This window comes from Ambystoma mexicanum, chromosome 2q (assembly GCF_040938575.1).
Source record: "Ambystoma mexicanum isolate Mex_15411 chromosome 2q, UKY_AmexF1_1, whole genome shotgun sequence".
Taxonomy (NCBI): Eukaryota; Metazoa; Chordata; class Amphibia; order Caudata; family Ambystomatidae; genus Ambystoma; species Ambystoma mexicanum.
Window position 1 is genome coordinate 592,620,163 of NC_090924.1, and position 19,649 is coordinate 592,639,811.

General features: G+C 46.3%; 1 protein-coding gene across 2 annotated transcripts in view; it reads left to right on the forward strand.

Annotated features, from left to right (window-relative positions):
• EXOG (exo/endonuclease G) overlaps positions 1-19,649 on the forward strand; it is a 590,322-nt gene that overhangs the window by 186,357 nt on the left and 384,316 nt on the right. For both annotated transcript variants that reach the window (XM_069647734.1, XM_069647735.1), the window contains one exon: positions 16,028-16,104. In XM_069647734.1, coding sequence (XP_069503835.1) covers positions 16,028-16,104 — 77 coding nt within the window. The remainder of the gene's footprint in view (positions 1-16,027; positions 16,105-19,649) is intronic.

The window sequence follows — 19,649 nt, forward strand, 5'->3', positions numbered from 1 at the left end:
AAAATGTATCTGTCATCCCAACATGTTCCAGGAGATCTCAACTCGCTAGCAGATGCTCTGAGCAGGGATCCTCTTCCAGAAGAACACGAGTGGACACTACACGAAGAAGTCGTAAGAGACCTCTTCTCTCAGTGGGGTTTCCCCACCATAGACCTGTTCGCCACAAGCAAAAACAGGCAATGTCCAGACTTTGTATCCAGGTTCCCCCAGCCAGGCTCCAAGGGGAACGCCCTATGGATAACTTGGTCAGGGATGTTTGCCTACACTTTTCCATCAACCCCTCTAATGAGGAAGGTGGTCAACAAGATCCAAAGGGAAACGATGACGCTCATCCTAGTTGCTCCTATGTGGGTGAGACAACCGTGGTACCCACACCTACGCAACTTGGCTGTGTGCGACCCCCATCAAACTCTTGTTCCGGTACAACCTACTCTCCCAGCATGAGGGCCTAACAGTGCATTCTCAGTCCAACTCAATGAAGTTGGCAGCATGGCTCCTGAAGTCAGAGTTCAGACATCTCAATTTACCCCAGAGATGTATGGATATCTTGAGAGAATCAAGAAAACCTAACACAAGGCACTGTTACTATGACAAATGGAAACAATGTGTTATTTGGTGACAGAATAAGCAAATCAACCCAGTTGATATGCTCCACCTATTGGATGCAGGGTTAGTGTTTAACTAACTCAAAGTGCACGTGGCAGCTTTATCAGCCCACACCACTTCCTATAACAAGGTGTCATGGTGGAAAGTGCCAGTTGTCAAAGCATTTATGGAAGGGGTAAAGAGACTCCACCCTCCAATTTCTAACCCACCACCAGGTTGGGACCTTAATGTGATACTTGCTAAGGTCATGGGACCCCCCCCCCCTTTGAGCCCAGGCACAAATCTAGTCTCAAACACTTGACTTATAAGACTGCTTTCTTAGTAGCCATCACATCCATAAGAAGGGTCAGAGAAATTCAAGCTCTGTCAGTGCAGGATCCTTTCTTTACTGTTCATAAGGATAAGCTGGTTGTACGCACTCACTCTAGGTTCTCACCTAAGTTCATTTCCAAATTCCATGTTAACCAGTCTATTGAGCTACCGGCCTTCTTCCAGTAACCCAAAAGCTCTGCTGAGGTGAAACTCCACACATTAGATGTGAGGAGGGTGGTCCTCTGCTATGTAGACAAGACCAGGCTGTTAAGAAAGACAGATCAACTGTTCGTCTCCATAGCTCCAGGCAGAGAGGGACATTGCGTCTCTAAGAATGTCATCTCTAGGTGGATAGTCAGATGTATCCAACTGTGCTATTCCCTTTCAGATAAAACACTGCCTCTTACGCCGAGGGCCCACTCTACAAGAGGTACTGGGGCCACTCTTGCTTTCATTGCAAATGTACCCCTTAACACCATTTGCAAAACAGCTACATGGAGCTCTATTCACACCTTTACTCAGCACTACTGCATTGACACTCATTCCAAGACAGATACTCAAGTGGGACAAGCGGTTCTAAGACATATGTTCGCTCATGACCCTTCTCACATCCCACCTCCTTCTTCTAACACTGCTCGCTAATCTATGCACAGCATGTGATCTAAGCAGATTCCACAAGTCTCAGAAGGGATACATTACTCACCGTAATCGTATTTCTGATGTATCTAATTAGATTCACATGCGCCCGCCCTTCCTCCCCTCTGAGACAAGGCGCATGGATGCTTGTAGTCTATCTTATCTGCTTGGATACTCTGTACTCGCGCTACTCCTCATGCTACCTCATGTCAGAAAAAATACAATCTGAGGGTCCTACACGCGTGAGGAATCATGGGTACAGTGGACGTCACACTAGGGATAGTATTACTGGCACGCCCTAGTTCGACGTCCCTTTTCGAGTTTCAAAACAACACCTGTAATACTTTTCGACCGACACCGAGCTTCTCGATACGGTGAAGAATCAAGACAAGGCCAACACAGCCTGTCGGACGAATTCAACTTTCGACTGACCTCTTTCGGCCTAGGCCCTTGCAGTAGGGAGAGTGGGAGGCGGTCATTATACAATCTATTTTTCCACCCCTTCCTCTTATCGCCTGGCTGCCTTCCCCAGACATGGATAAGACACCCTTTAAATTCTGCTCAACCTGTAATAAAAAGTTTCAGTCGATCGATAAACTAAGAGTTTGTAATTTGTGTCTAAACCGCGACGAAGGGTACTGCTGAGCTTGTAAACTCTTTCGACTCTTTCATGGCCGAGGCTGCCATGGACGTGGAGGGAGCCTCCAGTGATGGAAGCAGAGCCGTCTTTTCGGACGACGAAGACGACGGGGAACAGCCACGTTCCCAAGTGCTAGCCCCCGGCCCTGGAAGACAGGCCGGCGGCACTGTTGTGGGGACTACACCGGGCAGCAAGAGCACTCCATCTTCCCACACTAAACGAACAACCCGCGGCAATGTGTCGGCTCTGCTGGACAAACGCAGACATTCGGCATCTAGGGGCAGATCAGTGGATTTACTGTCCTCTGGGCACTCCAAGTCTCGGTCGCCTCATGACAGGCCCCATAAAACAAAAGACGCTGCCCATAAAACTTCTTTAGCCAAACCTCGGCAGATGCGGTGGAGGTCCTTCCCAGTGCCGAAACTCGACGCATCATTTTGTGTCGAAGTCTGAAGATTCAGGGTTATCACACCTGATTAAAAAAACCTGTCCCAGAAAGCCTTATTAGAGTTTCTCATTCCCAAAAGACAAGATCCAGAAAGATAGGTCTCATAGGGTAGAGTCTGCCGTTTCCAAGGAGACTGAAACTGTCCCGCAAGAGGAGGGGGAGGGTCCATTAAGTGAGGCCCTACATAATAAGGACCTACCTACACCCCACACACCTGCTGTACCTTATCCTGGGGTCATCCCCAGCTCAGCCAAATGGTCAGCAGAGGACAAAGAGTGATGTCTAGAATGACTTTCTTTGCAAATTTATTTGAAGAGAACCCTCATGCCTTAGAAAGTTTACAAAATACACCTCCCACTAATCGGGCCTCGAGCTCTCAGCCCCGGTCTTCCACTACTCCGTCCCTAGCTTCATCCCAGCCTCCAACAAAGAGGTCTCACATTTCTGTTGACCTTTGTGATATGCATGCAGAATGCAGACACAGAAGGAGACCAGGAGGATGGGGGTAATAATGATGTTGAGTCTGAGGTTTGTACTATAGACTCTCCAGTTCCACAAGACTCCCCTTTACCTGATTCCCCAGTGGATAATCAGCCCTTGTTTAATGACCTCTTAATCAAAGCAGCTGCACACTTGGGATTGAGACTCACGAAACTCAGCAGGACAAAAATTTTGTCAAGGATATCCGAGGGGACAAAACAAGCTGCCACCCAGTTCATACCTATTTTAAAGTCAGTTCAAAGGAGGATCCAACCCTCACTTGAAACGCCCAATCAAACCAGGGCAGTCAATCCGCGAATAGAGAAATTATTCCTCTCGGCACCATCTGATCCCTTATATCCGAGGACAGCTTAGGCCGGATTCACTAGTTGTCACAACTACCTGGAAGAGGGCTGGTACACCTTTGGCCTCTTCGAAAGCTCCCCCAGACAAGGAGTACAAGAAGCTCTGCGCCTTGGGTAGGAAGGTGCCAACTTTGGCAGCATTCCAAGCTAGGTTCGCCAACAATTCCACCCTGGTGCCGAGCTATGACTGCAATAAATGGGAAGAGATTACAGCCCTGGTTGACTCTGCTCCAGAGCCTCTAAAAACTAAACTTGGCCTTTTAGCAGGTGAAGGCAAAGCTACTGCCAGCAGTCTGCTAAAAAACAACCTCGACGCTGCAGACAGTGCCGGACGCATAATTGTAGAAGGAAACATTCTCAAGCTTCGCCAATCCGGTTTTAAGCAGGCAACGTTGCATGCCAGTGGAACCAAATGTACTCTTCGGCAAAGTGGTGGAGGATGCTCTGAAGTCGGCCAGAGAGGAGTATGATGCTTTCAAATCCCTTGGCCAATTTACCAATAAACAAACAGGACAAAGGGGCAGAAACAATTTTCAATGTTTTCGTAGACAAAATTCCAAAAGAGGCTCCGGCTATGGACAAAACCAGAATTTGTCTTGGAACACCAACCAGGGTCAAGCGTCTCAACGCTATCCAAGAGGCCAGTGCAGATCCTACGGCCGGGGGAGATCCTCCACTTCCTGCGGTGGAGGGACGCCTCCCAAACAATGACATTCTGCTTTTGGTCCCCTTGCATGCTTCCCCAGTAGGGGGACGGATTTCAAACTTCACCCACGCATGGTAGGGAATAACCACAGACAAGTGGGTGTTATCAACAGTAGCGGGAGGCTATTGCGTAGAGCTAATAGGAACGCCATCAAACCTCCCTCTACGCCAAAGGAAAACATCAAGAGAACAACTACTCATCTTGATAGAAGAGGTCAACGCCCTGCTCCTCAAGAACGCCATCTCGATTGTGCCATGCAACTATGTAAACCAGGGTATTCATTCAACATACTTCCTTGTGCCAAAGAAAGATCTTACCATGCGGCCAGTATTAGACTTGCGGCCTGCAAACACGTATGTAAAGCCACAAATGTTCTGCATGACAACGCTAGAAGAAGTAATCCCCCTGCTAAGACGGGGTGGTGGGTGTTTACATGGCAACATTGGATATGAAAGATGCCTATTTTCATATTTCAATGCTCCCAGCACACAGAAAACTCTTGCGGTTCAAAGTAGCAAACCAGCACTACCAATTCAAGGTGCTACCCTTTGGAATAGTATCAGCTCCAAGGGTATTCACAAAGGTACTGGTGGTGGTGGCTGCGCACTTGCGCAGGGAAGCAATCCCAGTATACCCCTATCTGGACGACTGCCTGATTACAGGAGAAACTCCCCATCTTTGCAAACAAAACACACAAAGAACCATAAATATTCTCTTCCAATTGGGCTTCTTGATAAACGAGAAAGTTGAGTCTTGTACAAAACACATCGAAATAGTCCCTAGGAGCTGTATTTGATACAAGAACAGGCTTAGCCTTTCCACCCATGGAAAGAGTGCAGAACATGCTTTGGCAAATACCCCAGTATCAAGCCGGTCTCCAGATAAGCGTACGCAAAGCAATGCGTTTGCTAGGCATGATGGCATCGTGCATATCCCTAGTCCCAGCATGTCTGCGCATGCCACTAATGCAGGAGTGGTTGGTGAAACAATGGTCTTGGGCACATGGTCAGTGGAACAATCTAGTGGTCATTTCGCCAACACTAGTACAAAACCTACGCTAGTGTTCAAGAGAAAATCTGTTAAAGGGGAAAACCCTTCCACAATCCTGAAGCGCAAGCGATTGTCACAACAGACACGTCACTCTGGGGGTGGTGGGCACATTACCTTCACCACACAGCACATGGTCTGTGCACTCACGTCACAGCACAAAACCATATCAACCTGCTGGAAATACTAGCAGTACTCAAAGCACTGCAAGCCTTCGAAATACATCCATCGAACCAAGCGGTTCAGGATCTAACAAACAGCACAACTGCGATGTTCTACATCAACAAACGGGGGGGGGGTGGCACACACTCTCCAAGCCTGTCCTAGTTGGTGCAGAAAATATGGAAATGGGCAATGAGACGGGGGGATGTCCCTATCCTCCCAACATGTTTCAGGGGTACTCAATACTCTAGCAGACTCTGAGCAGAGATCCCCTACCAGAGGAACACGAGTGGCAACTAGACTCGAGTGTTGTAGACCACATCTTCACTCAGTTGGTTTACCCCACACTACAGTTTTTCGCTATAGGAGAAAACAAGCAATGCCCAGACTTCGCGTCCAGGTTTCCCCAGCCAAGCTCCAAGGGGAATGCCCTATGGTTGAGCTGGTCAGGGAAATTTGGTCACGCTTCCCCCCCGACACTCTTAATGAGCAGGATAGTGAACAAGATGCACAGGGAACAGATGCCGTTCATCCTAGTTGCTCCTAAGTGGGCGAGACAACCATGGGATCAAGATCTGCGCAAACTGGCAATGTGCAATCCCATCAACCTCCCGTACCTAACCAACCTGTTAACCCAACATAGGGGAACAACGGTGCACCCACAACCACACTCAATGAACTTGGCATCATGGCTCCTGAAGTCCTAGAGTTCGGACACCTTAATCTACCACAGCGGTGTATGGATGCCCTCAAGGAGGCACGAAAACCAAACACTAGGCAATGCTATTTCAACAAGTGGAGAATATTTGTAATTTGGTGCCAGTCAAAACAAATAAACCCCATAGAATGTACTTCTTCACATGCTCCACTTGTTAGATTCTGGGTTAGTATTCAACTCTATAAAGGTCCCCCTGGCAGCTTTATCAGCATATACAACCTCTCAGAGTAAAGTATTGTGGTGGAAAGTGCCAGTCATTAAGGCATTCAAGGAGGGAGTTAAGAGACTCCATCCTCCAATTTCAACAATCTGGCTTTATTCGCAAATGTCCTCAAAGCAGCTACATGGAGCTCAGTACACACCTTTACTCAACACTACTGCGTTGACACACATTCCAAAGCAGATACACAGGTGGGACAAGGGGTCCTAAAACATCTATTTGCTCTTTTTCACAACCGACCACCTTCTCCTAATACTGCTCGCTAATCTATGCATAGCATGTTATCTAAGCAGATTCCACAAGTCTCAGAAGTGATACATTACTCAGCGTAATCGTAATTCTGATGCATGTATCCGCTTAGATTCACATGCGCCCACCCTTCCTCCCCTGAGAGAAGGTGCATAGATATTATATGAGCTTAGATGTTATATGAGCTTTCTTTTAACTATCTGCTTGGGTACACCTGTTCTTATGCTACACTCCATGCAACCTTATGTCAGAACAAAACAATCTGAGGTATCTAGACGTGTGAAGGATCATGGGTACAATGTTTGTTAGTTTGTTCATTTGTAGCACACACCAAACCCGAAGGTATCGGGACGCGGGAACAAGAATACTTTAGGCTTACAAGTTGCTTATAGTTACGAATGCAAAAATGCAGGTTAGTACAAGTACAGCAGGTATTACATATGCATTACAAATGAATATTCAATACAATAGGTAGTCGAAGCGCAGTGCAGGTGCGGGTCGCGCACGAAGGTCAAAAAGTCCAATTTGTTTGCTAGGTCAACTAGGTCGTGTGGCTGGGCTATCGGTCATTTTCTTTAAACCACTTAATCACATTTGTTCTAAAATGTGGGTATGATTGGTCCGTTTTTAATGAGTGTGGAAGGGAGTTCCACAACTGGGCAGCTTTGACAGGGAAGCTGTTTCCTCCAGTTGAGGTCATTTTGAACAGGGGAACTGATGGGCAGTTTGTATAGGCAGCTCTCGTGGGTCTAGATGTAACTCTTCTTTTAAATCTCTCTGTTAGGTAGCTTGGTGCTAGGTTGTTGAGACACTTGAAAGTTCGAGAAGTGGTTTTTAATTTAATTTTGTCGACTGTGGAAAGCCAGTTAGATTGTCTTCTAGTCGATGAGATATGATCTCTCTTGGAGATTCCTAGTGCCGTTCCAAGGGCATTGTTTTGCAGTGTTTTGATTTTTTGCGTGATGTATTTATTAGACCCCAAATAGAGGATGTTGCAATAATCCAGTTTGGACCGCAGGAGTGCTCTTGCCAACGTGGTGCAATTATTTGTAGAGAGGTAAGGTCTAGCTGATCTGATTAATTTACAAGTATAGGCTGTGGAGGATAAAATGGCGTTTTCTTGTTTAGCCAAGGTGAGACAGGAGTCGAGGTAAAAACCTAGTGTTTTACCTCCTTGGCAACTTTAATTGTATGGCCATCTATGACAAAAGTTGTGTAATCTTGGCTAAGTATCCTGATGTTCAGTGTAGTCTCCAGAATGATTCCGTTTTGTCATCATTCAGGCATAGACCATGACGTGCCATCCATGCCTGGATGATTAGGTATATCTTATTCACCAAGGCCAAATCCTGTTTGTAATCCCCAGAAAGTGGGATGAGAATCTGGGTGTCATCTGCATAGTTAGTTTAGGTGACACCTAGAAGGTCCAAATCATCAAACAGGGGCTTAGTAAAAATGTTATACATAGTAGGGGAGACACATGATCCTTGTGGTACACCACATGTAATAGGAGCAGGGTCTGCAGCCGCTGAGGTGGAGAAGACCCTCATGGTTCTTTCACTTAAGAAGGATTTGATCCATGCTATAGCCTGGGGTGAGAAATGTGCTGCAAACTCTACGTGGTTGCAGAGCACTTTGTGATCCACGAGGTCGAAAGCTGCAGAGAGATCCAGAAGGAGAAGCAGGGCCGTTTTTTCTTGGTCTCTCAGCTTGTCGACCTGCGTTTTAAGATCAATGAGTGCTGTTTTGGTTCCATGCTGTGGTCAGAAGCCTGATTGCCGCGAGCCTAGGAGTTGCTGCAGTTCCAAGAATTTTTGGATCTGTAAATAGGCTGCTCTATCTAAAATCGTTAGTAAAAATAACACTGTGGTGATGGGCCTATAGTTGTGAGCATGGCCAGGTCTAGAGATTGCTTCTTGAGGAGGGGAGGACCCAAGATTGCTTAAGATTACTTGGTATAATACCTGATGAGAATGAGGAGTTGATGGGTTTTGAGATAAATTATGATAGGTCTCTAGCAGCTTATTGTATTATTTGTGCCGGGCAGTTATCGCTGCAACAGTTTGATGGTTTAAGTGATAGGATTATTTTTTCAACCTCCAGTCTGGACACTTTGGTGAAGTTGAATCTTAGTTCAGGTTTGGCCGTAGCGCTAGGTGTGTTAGTTTGGGTGGTTGTGGGAGGTAAGTTTAGTTTTTTTTCTTGTCAATTTTAGTTTGGAGTGTGTCGATTTTGTCACCCAGGGCTTTCTGTATGTTAGAGCACCATACCTGGTTTTTGATGCAGTTAACGGGTACCGGGATAGGGTTCTCCAGTTCCTTTAGGATTGTAAAGAGCTCCTTAGTTCCTGATTTGTCTTGCATTATTCTAGTGTCAAAGCTTTCTCTTTAGCTTGCTTGATTTCAGATTTATATTTTGTAGATATGTTGGTAAGGGTAGTTTATTCGCTTCTGATGGGGCTAGTCTCCAGGAGGATTTGCACTTGCGTTTTTCTATCCTTAGTGATTTCAAATAGGGAGTAAACCAGGCATTTAGGTCTGCTCTAAGTTTGCAGTTTCTCATTTTTAGCGGGGCAATATTGTCAAGGGCATTGGCCATAATTGTGTTGAATCCGCGTTGAATTTGTTGACTAGCGATGAGGGATCGAGATTGTCGGGCAGTGAGTTTAGGGTAGGTAGAATTAGAATTAATAACCTGTCTGTGGTTATGGTTTTTTTGTTCCTTGTTTGCGTTGCAGATGCTATACTGTTCTGTTGGGGGATTGTAACATATGTAGAGAAGGCTATAAGGGCGTGGTCTGTCACAACTTGTGGACTGATGGAGGTAATGGTTGTGTTGCATTTATGGTCCGCCACCCAGTCAAGTGTTCGGCCTTTCTCATGGGTATAGCGAGCTCCGATAGGACATTGGCAATGTTTGTGGCTTGTGTCTCTTGGGGATCATTGAAGCCCAGGTTCAGGTCTCCTAACAGAATGGCTTGAGAAGTATTTTTTAAATTGTCAGAGTATCGTAGAGATGTCCTCTCCGAAAGAACCAATGGGTCCTGGTGACCTATCGATAAGGTGTATGTTATTGGTTTGTGAGTTGGAAGTTAGAAGCTTGACAGTTAGGGACTCACAGGATTTGGTGTGCAGGGGTGTTTCTATTCTGATTGACAAATCAGTTTTGGCAATGAGTGTTAGGCCTCCTCCACGGGAATTAGTTCTGTCTTCCCTGAAAATGGTATAATTGGTGGGCAGAGCGAGCATTAGGGCTGGGCCGGCTGCGTGGTGTAACCAAGATTTGGTAATGGCTAAGCAGTCGTAGTTACCTATTTCTAGAATGTCGGCAATTTCTGTGGCATGGGCTGTTAATTACCTGGCATTAATGAGTGCTCCTTTAAGGGTGGGGCTGGGTAAGGCAGATCTATTGTGTTTGGATAGACTGGTGTGTCGTTTGTAGTGTTTGTCTGTTTTATCTTTGTAGTTGGTAGTAGTATTTACAGAGGAGTAGTTTAATTTAGCAGTATCCTTGTGATGATTCCTGTTATGAGCACTGGTAGTAAGGTATCTAGCAGGCAGTTTATATATCTTCGGTAATCCCAAGCGTAGCTTAGAGTTCCTTTGTGTGAGGTCACATGGAATGTTAGTTATAATAAGTTTAGGAGTAAGTTCCTTTCCTAAGGTCTGTTCCATGCTTAGGGAAATCACGTCTACTCTAAGTACACTTGAGGATTTATTTCGGCATATTTAGGGGGAGGGTGTGTTCATAGGAGACATTATCAACCTAAGGGCAGTCAGGTGAAGGAAGATAATAAACATTGTGAACATGGACCAAATGAGTAAATCAGGCATGCTGTCATGGTTCGTGCTCAAAACCCCCTGGATCCGATGGGCCCACCCCAGTCACTGACTCCCATAAGGGCTTAACAAGCCCCAAGGGAGTGTCCCAGAACCTCCTGGACTCAGTCCTGGCACAGTTGGCGCCAGGCTCATAAAATGGGTTAAATTGCATGGAACTACTTACTCAGTCTAGTGAGGCTGAGCCTTTCTGCTTACCCAGGGTGTGGCTGAGAGACTACTTTACCTGGAACTACTTGCAAGGTTATTTAAGCCACGCCCTGCAGGCAGAACACGCTTTGCGTTATTCTGCACTTCTGCAGCGTAACGCTCACTGTCTCTGTCCTGTCCTTGAACTGCTACAGCCACGCCCGTCCAGAAATCCATCCATCGGTACCTGGAAGAAGAAAGACAAGATAAAACAAAGTCATTACAACAGCAAAGGCCTTACCTGCAGCATTCCATCCATCGGTTGCTCCTTCAGCCGTTCCCTGGACCTCCACACCTGCTGAAGGGAAGGTACCCACTCAGGCATTTAATACTCACCGGGGTCAACATTCTTCCGGAACATCCTCGGAGCGGTTCTTCCATTCTTCATTCCGGAGCGCGCCGCTTCTGGAAAGAAGGAAAAACAGCAGGTTAGTCACGCACGGAAGGGAAAAAAAGTTATTCAGACATTCAGCGCCACACTCTTGCGCTTCTATGCTCAGCATCTATGGAAGAGTTGATCCTCCATTCAAAATCCTCTCAAGACCGCGCCTGAAAGAAAAGACAAAACACAGATCAAAAAAGGACTTGGGGAATAAAGACTTCACACACCTATACCAAGCAACCATTGGCATAGAGACTTACCTGTTTGACCCAGCTCTCCAAGACTCGGCAACCGCTCGCCGGATCAGTGAAGTAACTCGATCCAGGGAAAGACTGTTAATTGCGCCACTGCAAGATTGCAGGACGGAGAGCCTACCTTACAAAAATCTAAGGTGAGATCAAAGGGGAGTAGGGCATCAGGTGGTTGAGGAGGTGGGTCCAATCCAACCCCACTCAGTAGCTAATATTATTCCAATATTGCAGACAAACGCCTCGTGGGGGTGATAACAAGAGAGAAGTCGCAGCAAGCATCATCAACTGCGCAGTACCATGCCAGTGCAGACATCATTCGTGCAGCCACGTGCTACACCCCCGTGGAGACCAGGTGAGCGTGACACATGCACGCTGGTATAAGCTAGGTTAAGACAATGGGCTGATCAAACTAAACAGACACTTGAACAGTGTATAGGCAGTTGCAATTGAGTTAAAGGATCTCTAGGGTAGCAGGGTATAGTTATCATAAAATGAACATTGTAGTAGCACTAGATAATGTAGGTAAAAATTGCCAGTATTAATGAGTCAGATATAACTATAGGTAATAGTATTGATAATCAACAAATGCAATTTGTAAATGCAGGCATTCAATAACAGGGGATAGACAGCAGGTTATGGATGTGTTACATGTGCTAATCGTATAGGCATTGTGGTGAACACATTTTCACACGCTAATGTGTAAAAGCTAAGCGTGGTGGTCACAGTCACCTATGAATGTGCTAAATTGGGCATAGAGAGGCAATTTGTTATCAATATCCATAACACAGCAAGTGTTATGCGTGTAGCAAGATGATAGACAATGGACGTCACACTTGGGAAAGTATTGCTGGCATACCCTGTCGACGTCCCTTTTTGAGTTTCGAAAACAACAACTGTAATACTCTGCAGCTTCCACTAGAAGTCGGCCTATGCATAGCATGTGAATCTAAGCAGATACAAGCATCAGAAATACGATTATGGTGAGTAATGTATCTGTCATGGCCATGGGGCAATGGCCCAGGCCTTCATCACCCCCAAGGGCCACTTGGACCCAGTCCTGGTGCCTTTGGTGCCAGGCTCATTGAAATATGTGCTTGGAACATTCTGTGCCTACGGCACATGCATTCGGGCCGGGCGTGGCCATTGGATCGCATTGGGAGGCACATGCTGGAATCCTTGGGCGAGGCAAGGTGGAGCCACAGGGCGTGGCTTAAGGGAGGGGCCGGAGCCAGCCTATATAAGGCCAGCCCAGCCGCATGCCCTCGCTTCACGTTACTCTGCTTTGCAGCGTGACGCTTTCCGCCGTACCTTACCTTGAATCCGGTACCTTCATCGCTGAAGGCGTGCTTATCTGACCGCAGCCGCTCCATCGCTGAAGGTGTGATTATCTGACCGCAGCCGCTCCATCGAAGAAGGCGTGCTTATCTGACCGCAGCCGCTCCATCGCTGAATGTGTGCTTACCCGACTCCAGCCGCTCCATCGCTGAAGGCGCGCTTACCTGACTCCGTCACTCCATCGCTGCGCATGCACCCTACCTGCATTCCGCCGGAGTCAGAGCCTTCCCTCATCTGCTTCGGACTCCTACCAACGCGGGAGCACCTCTCACCTTCTCCGCTTCACTGTGGGAACTTCTTCTAGAGCCATCGAACTGTCTCCTAGCCTCTGGACTCAGCTCCACTCAGTCGGACCTCTCCTACGAGGGAAAAGAATACAACAGGTTAGAAATCTCACAATCACGAACTCTGCGCTGCATTTTACCCGAGTCTTGACTTCCATCATATCAACTAGTACACCCATTGTCCTTGAGAGCCCATCATCCTCAGGTGATTTCCAAGAGCAGCTCTACGCTTCCGACCCTCATTTTCACACCTATTGGGTAACAAGCAGAGACATAGCAAGTTACCATTATTGCTTAGCACTACGTCAATACTTTCTGCAAAAGACATTATTAAGAACCAAAGACTTACCTTCAAGTGGATTGGTCACAGCCGATCTGGATCGCCACTTCGCGAGCCAATGAAGCAACTAGGCCCGTTCTACGTGCCCCTGCTGAAGAAAGCAGGACGGAGAGCCCAGCATCACAAAAGAATAGGTGAGCTTGCATGGGAAGACTTACGCACACTGTTCTGGCACGAAAGGGATGAGGGGATTCAAGATACCTCCACGCCATCCTCATTGTCTCTCCTCTTCCCTCAGGTGCGACACCCGTATCCCGAACCCTATTCTCCGCGGCAGCAGGGGAAGACAGCCGACACCAGGGAGCCGAGTAGAGGGAGGGCTCCCAACGCCCCCGCAGAGACCAGGTGAGCGTAACAGTATCCCATATAGTGTGTGTAGGGAATCCATAGAACGACTGTAGTGAAATTGCACAAAGCCACAGGCCTCAGAATAAGGAACAAAGAGATGCAGATTCTGCAGCATGAAACAAAGGGCCAGTGCTCGCAGCCAAGGACAAGGGTGGGTGAAACATTCCTGGCTCACAGGGCAGGGAGCCACCTGCAAAATAACTGAGTAAATCCTGGTTATTTGAAGACTGAAAAGCTCAGTTTTGCGGTCCTCACCCACCTGACTGAGCCAAGCCGAACAGTAGCCCCTTATCCATGTTTGGAAGAGAAGCAGTTCCCAGCGAAGACCGATGGAATTGTTACATGTGTAGTCCAACGAACATTGCAACCTGCAGTCACTCTCTCAGGCTAGGTGGCTATACTAGTGGCAACAATTGGGACACAGTGTTTCTCATTACCTTGAGAAGATACACTGAGTGCTGGAAGTAGAGCAGGGTCCCAGGTCTGGGGGACCCGTTCTAGCCAATCGGGGAGCCCACATCCTGAGCTGGTGTGTAATGGGCAAGGGTCATTGGCCATCGTGTAATGTGCAACAATGTAATAGATAGTTTTTGGGGAAGGCTCAGGCAAGACCACCTAACATGGAAGGACCAATTAGGCCAATCATATAGGCGACTTCCATACTAACGCCACCTGAGCCACCCAATAGAATGGGCTCTTTGGTTTTTGGGAAAGGGGTAGCACTTGTGATGTCATTGTGTAATAAAGACCTGTGACACAGGCTCAGGAGCAGTGATTGCCTGAGAATTATGTTTTTCCTGTATGATCCACATCTGTTTGGAAAATAAAGGACCGTTCTAACTTGCCCTTGGCTGAGTACTCCGTCATTGACAGGGGAGAGTTCGTTGGGCACTGGGTACTCTGCTGAGCAGTGATTGTGTAGCGCGAAACCCCGGTCCTCTGGTATTCCTTTTACAGTAGTATGTGGGAAGTCACACTTCGAAACTTGGAGGGTGCCGGAGGGTGCCCCAGGAACTTTCTAAAGAAAAGCGCTTAGTCCTGGGAAAGAAAATGTTGTACCCTTACTAGAGCCAAATTGTTCTCTTCAGTCTCCTGTCACCAGCACCATTCATGGACTCGTCTGTCAGTAGAAACAGACAAAATATTTTTGGATCTGCATATGTAATTAGTCCTGTCAACTGCTGGGTCCTCCCTAGTTGCACAGGCACCAAGCACAGTCCTTGCCCTTGTGATGCGGAAGTGGGTCAGAGCAGGTAAACCAAGGGAATTTAGTGGTGTCATAGGCATATGGTGAGGGGCTATCTTCCCACCTAAGAAGAGTCTCCAGAAGCTTTGCAATGGCACAGCCCTTCTTACTGCAATATTTTGTAGTACCCCTTACCAGAACCAAAATGTTCCCTTATGGATCCAGTCACCAACTCTTTCAGTTTCACATTGGTGATTGATTCCTTCAACTGACACTCAATTCTGGGTCCTCACTAGTGACACAACCTATTAGCACAGCATGCCTGTGAGGTGAGAATGGGGTCACCCCAGTGCAGGCAGGCTACGGCATAGATATTAGTGATATCCTGGGCAACCTGAAAGCAAAGAACCTAACGGCTTGTAACCGAATTTGCAGTTTCCATGTGAAAACGCCCAACCAGAAATAGACTACCCCGGTACCTGTTGACCTCCAGGTTGAGCAAGGGAGTAGAAAAGCATATCCCTGTTGCAAAGACTTTAACGCTCTGAGTTCGCTTACATGCATTGATGCATGCATTGTCCTATTTTGATTGGATTTTGCGTTTGTATGTATGTTTTTACTGTATTTTTTAAATTATTTTTGTACTGCTTATTAATGCGCACGGTTTTACAATACATTCTTCCCCCTTTCATGCCAGGTATGTATTATAATAGATTGAAAACTCTGTGCTTGTTAGACCACTCCTTTTAATTGGGCAGGCTACATTATTTAGGCTGCTTAGGTCGCACCGGGCGCTTCAGGCCGGCAAACAAATATTCACACCATTTCGTGATCTCCAAACCCACCTAAGGTATTGGTATTTCGTTCATGTTAAGCATACTATTGTTCATGCACGTTTCAATGACTGTAGCTGGTTGGAAAGAAGAGTATGTTTCATAGAACAGCGGAAGAATGCATGTAAATGTATTGCTGTTGGTAATGTGCCTTGTGTGACAATTTCTTTTTTAAACAAAACACTTGTTCAGACTTTTGGTGAAGGGTTTGGGTTACTTACAAGTGTTAACCTATTTCACAGATGCTGTCCTGTTGGTTTCCTATCTCTTACTTCTATATTAAAGAATATGATGTTATGCGTGTGTTTGGTATCAGTCTACTACAGTCTACTAATGTATTGCCATGCAGATCTACCTCCCTCCCAGTTTGATTTATATTCTTTCCCTAACCTCTCTGCAAAGTTCACATGTCAATACTTTAACCAGTAATGGCTTTTTTTCTTTTCCTCAGCAAGCAATGGCTGAAACCTTCTACCTGTCAAACATTGTGCCACAGAATTATGAGAATAATGCTGGATTCTGGAACAGGTTGATGATTATTTTTCTTATTTTTACAATGTATGTTTGCCATCTTCTTCAAAGGTGGCCTCAAATAAGCAAGTGCAAAAAACCAAAATGCTTGTTTAACTTGGATGAACATTTTAATCCTGACATTGTGTTCTTTACATTTTATCATTGATGCCATTTTTATAAGACCCCATCTGGAACATTGGACATTTACACCACTAGCTTTTGTGCACTTCAAAAGGCAATTACTTATATAAGTTTCTGTCTTTGTAGTGTCACTGATAGCATCAAGAACACACACTCTCAAAGATGATTCAATTTTCAGAATAGTAAAAGGGCTCACTAAAGGCTGTCCTCTCTCTTCTAGTGGGGGCTGTTCCTTCCCTAGCCCAGGCATCAACCAACCCCCGGTAACGCCTACTATCTAAGACTCTGGTCGACTAGTTATGATGGCCTGAAGGGAAAAACCTTCTCTCACCCTTTCGTAAGTTCCCATGTGTAGTATAACGTAAGGGTTGGTGCCTTCCGGACTCTTAGGCCTCATGTAGTGTTTTTCTGCCATGCCCTTGTATTCCTCTACCTATGTCTTTCTGCCTCTCTGCCGTTCCTCCTTCTACTCTCATTGTTACTACTCCCACTGTCTCTATCCCTATGATGTTACTCTCTCTACTACCTACCGTCACCCTCCGATCTCACCCTCTAGTAGTCTCTCCCACCTTTATCCACACCAATACTACTCTCCACACTACTACCCCCTTCACCCCTACTACTCTAAACCTACACTTTCATTCACATTCACTCTCCTTTCACTTTCCCAATCGCCATCTCATTCACTCTGTAGTTTTTAATCCCACTGACACACCTTGCATGCACACTCAAACCAAAGTACCACTTTCTTCCAGCAACCAAGAGCTCACCTTGAACACTCCTCCAATCCTCTGCCATGCTCTCCTACACTGTTCTTCCTCTGTTAGGTCTGTTGGTCCTCTTTTTCTTTCTTTGACCTCATCCGATCCACACCATCCTGTTTCCCTTCCTGTCTTCCCCCTTTCCTCTCCCTTGGCTCTCTCTCTCATCAGACTCCCTGAGCCAACCACTGGCTTTCCTTCCTCCAGGTAGGTTGTTACAGGTGAGCATAAGAACAAAAGGTGTCTTACCTCCCCCCCTTTTTCTTATACATGGTTCTGCTGGCTCTAGTCAACGGTGGCCCGCTACACAGAGAACCCATTTCAGTGTTCCAGTCATGAGCAGGCTTCCTGGTGTGCTGGTTTGACAGGGGCAGAGCACTGTGTCAAGGGTTTTGACCCATGTTGAATTATTAGACTGGGTAGATGTGGGGATGAGCTGTCCCCGCCCATCATTCTATCCCAGAACAAAACTAAATCAATAGACTGGGTAGACGTGGGGATGAGCTGTCACCGCACATCATTCTATCCCAGAACCAGGAGAACCGCTCAGTTTTGCGCACACCAAAATGGTCGCCTGACCTGCCACCCACCAGTGCGAGCGTGATAGGCCAGGAGTGCCATGAGTGAAATGTGTGCCAAAGGAAAAACAGCAGTACCGGTGGCTAAAAAAAAAGCGCTTTGAAATCACCTTTTGTTTCTCTGAAATGCAAGCTAAAAATGCCTATTTTAAACATTGCAAGAGATTCAAAAATCTCAATGAACACCAGCAGACATTTGGCAGAAGGTAGACTTGTGTGCATACAAAATCTGGAAAGAGAAAGAGCCCAAAACAATGTTTATAACAAAACTGGCTGAGCTGTGGATGTCAGCAGCTGAAGTGAAATTGGACTGAAAGACACTAAAATCTAAATGTTTAAAATAAATGAGTGACCTACTGTTGAGTGGCACATAGTTTGCAACTGATAAATGCCATCGTTTTGAACTTAGAACTCAGCGTTCTAGCTGCATGTGTAAAAATTGTCAGTTTGGTTTGAATGTAGAAAACTGGGAACTAAAGTGACATTTAGCTGAAGCCTAGCTTGAAGAGAGTGAATTCTGCCCGGCAACTACCCCCGACAGGAGTGAAACTTGCTCAGCCACTCTTCCCAGGCCTGGCTGCATTCTGCTGCCCCTGCCAAAAGGAGATGACACCTCTCTGATTGAATCAGGGGTGGAGCACCTGGGGACTGCAGGAAACTAAACGAAGCACTGTCCTTGGCCCAGGCAAATGTTAAATTAGGGGGGTCGTAAATGGCTTCCTCTTGGAAGGAAACGGGAAGGGGCACTGCATGTGAGCAAGCTGAGCATGGGGGAAGTGGATAAACCAGAAATTCCACTATGTGCTTTGGAAAACCACACCCCTTTGGGGCCAGAGCATAGTTTTAAAAAGATGGATAATTAATAGTGCGGACTTGTAAAAATTATATAAATAACATCATCATTCTTGTGATTTTTCTGTGCACATTTTAAGAGGTGTTAGGACTCTGGGGTATGTTCTTAGGGATAGTAGCGTAAAAAAGGTTGTTACTCCAAATGTATGCATGTTAGAAATCTGACACTTTATCATCTGAAACCCATATCCCTGGTGCACATTTGTGTAAATTCTGCAAAGGTTTAGAGGTCGTTATTTGGATGAAAAGGGGAGAATTCTGTCATAAGTGGACACGACATCTTACAAAGACAGGGATCGGATGGTTTGGTGCTACAGAAAATGTTAACTGGACGTATAATATTAGAAAAATGGTACATAGATAAATATGTATTTGGATCAGAAATAGATTTGTGTGCAATTTGACAAGGGGAGGATCCTCTGACCATAAACCTACCTCATCACTCTTGACTCACAACCCAGTTCCCCCCATCAAGGGAGAGAGGAGGAACTGGCCAATGATAAGTTGAGAGGGTTGGGCATGCAGAATGAGCTGACCCACCCACTTTCTAAACACATAAAAAGAGCCACTGGAAGCCAGACAGGAGATTCACTTCCCACTTCAAGCTGATTTCTTGCGGAGCGTTTTGCCAGAAGACACCAGATCCAGCACTTAGACTTCAAATCCAGACAGAGACCAGAACTTTGAATTCAGACTTCAGAATTTGTCAGCAGGCCTCAAAATCTTTTGCAAACTGATTCACCCCAGACTTCCAAGGGGCACATCAGAGTAAAACAGCCGGGCTGAGCTGTTTGATTCTGGCCTAAAACCCTGTGCCAGAAACGCCCAGAGAGCAGAGCTGTACCCGGAACCAGAGACCAGACCTTTGTGAAGCGCCGACTGCCAGACCAGCAGAGCAGAGCTGACCCAGACCGCTGTAACCAGAGAACCGGTACTAAAGACCGTCCGTGGCGAGAGAACCGCAGCCAATCCTGACCCGACCCGTGACGAAGTCGCATTCCTGTCCAACATATAGTGTGAGTACCCAGCCAGAACTGTGCTAAACCAATCTCTTAGGTTAAAATAGTTTGAATTAGATTATTTTAAACTATCTAGAACTACACCATAGCATTGTGTCCTTCTGTGACTTTAAAGCTGCAAAACTGTCATCTGTCATTCTGAAACTTTAAAATTTCATTTCTGAAAATCTACCTCCACAAAATCGTCCGTATCTCTTGAATCGTTTGTG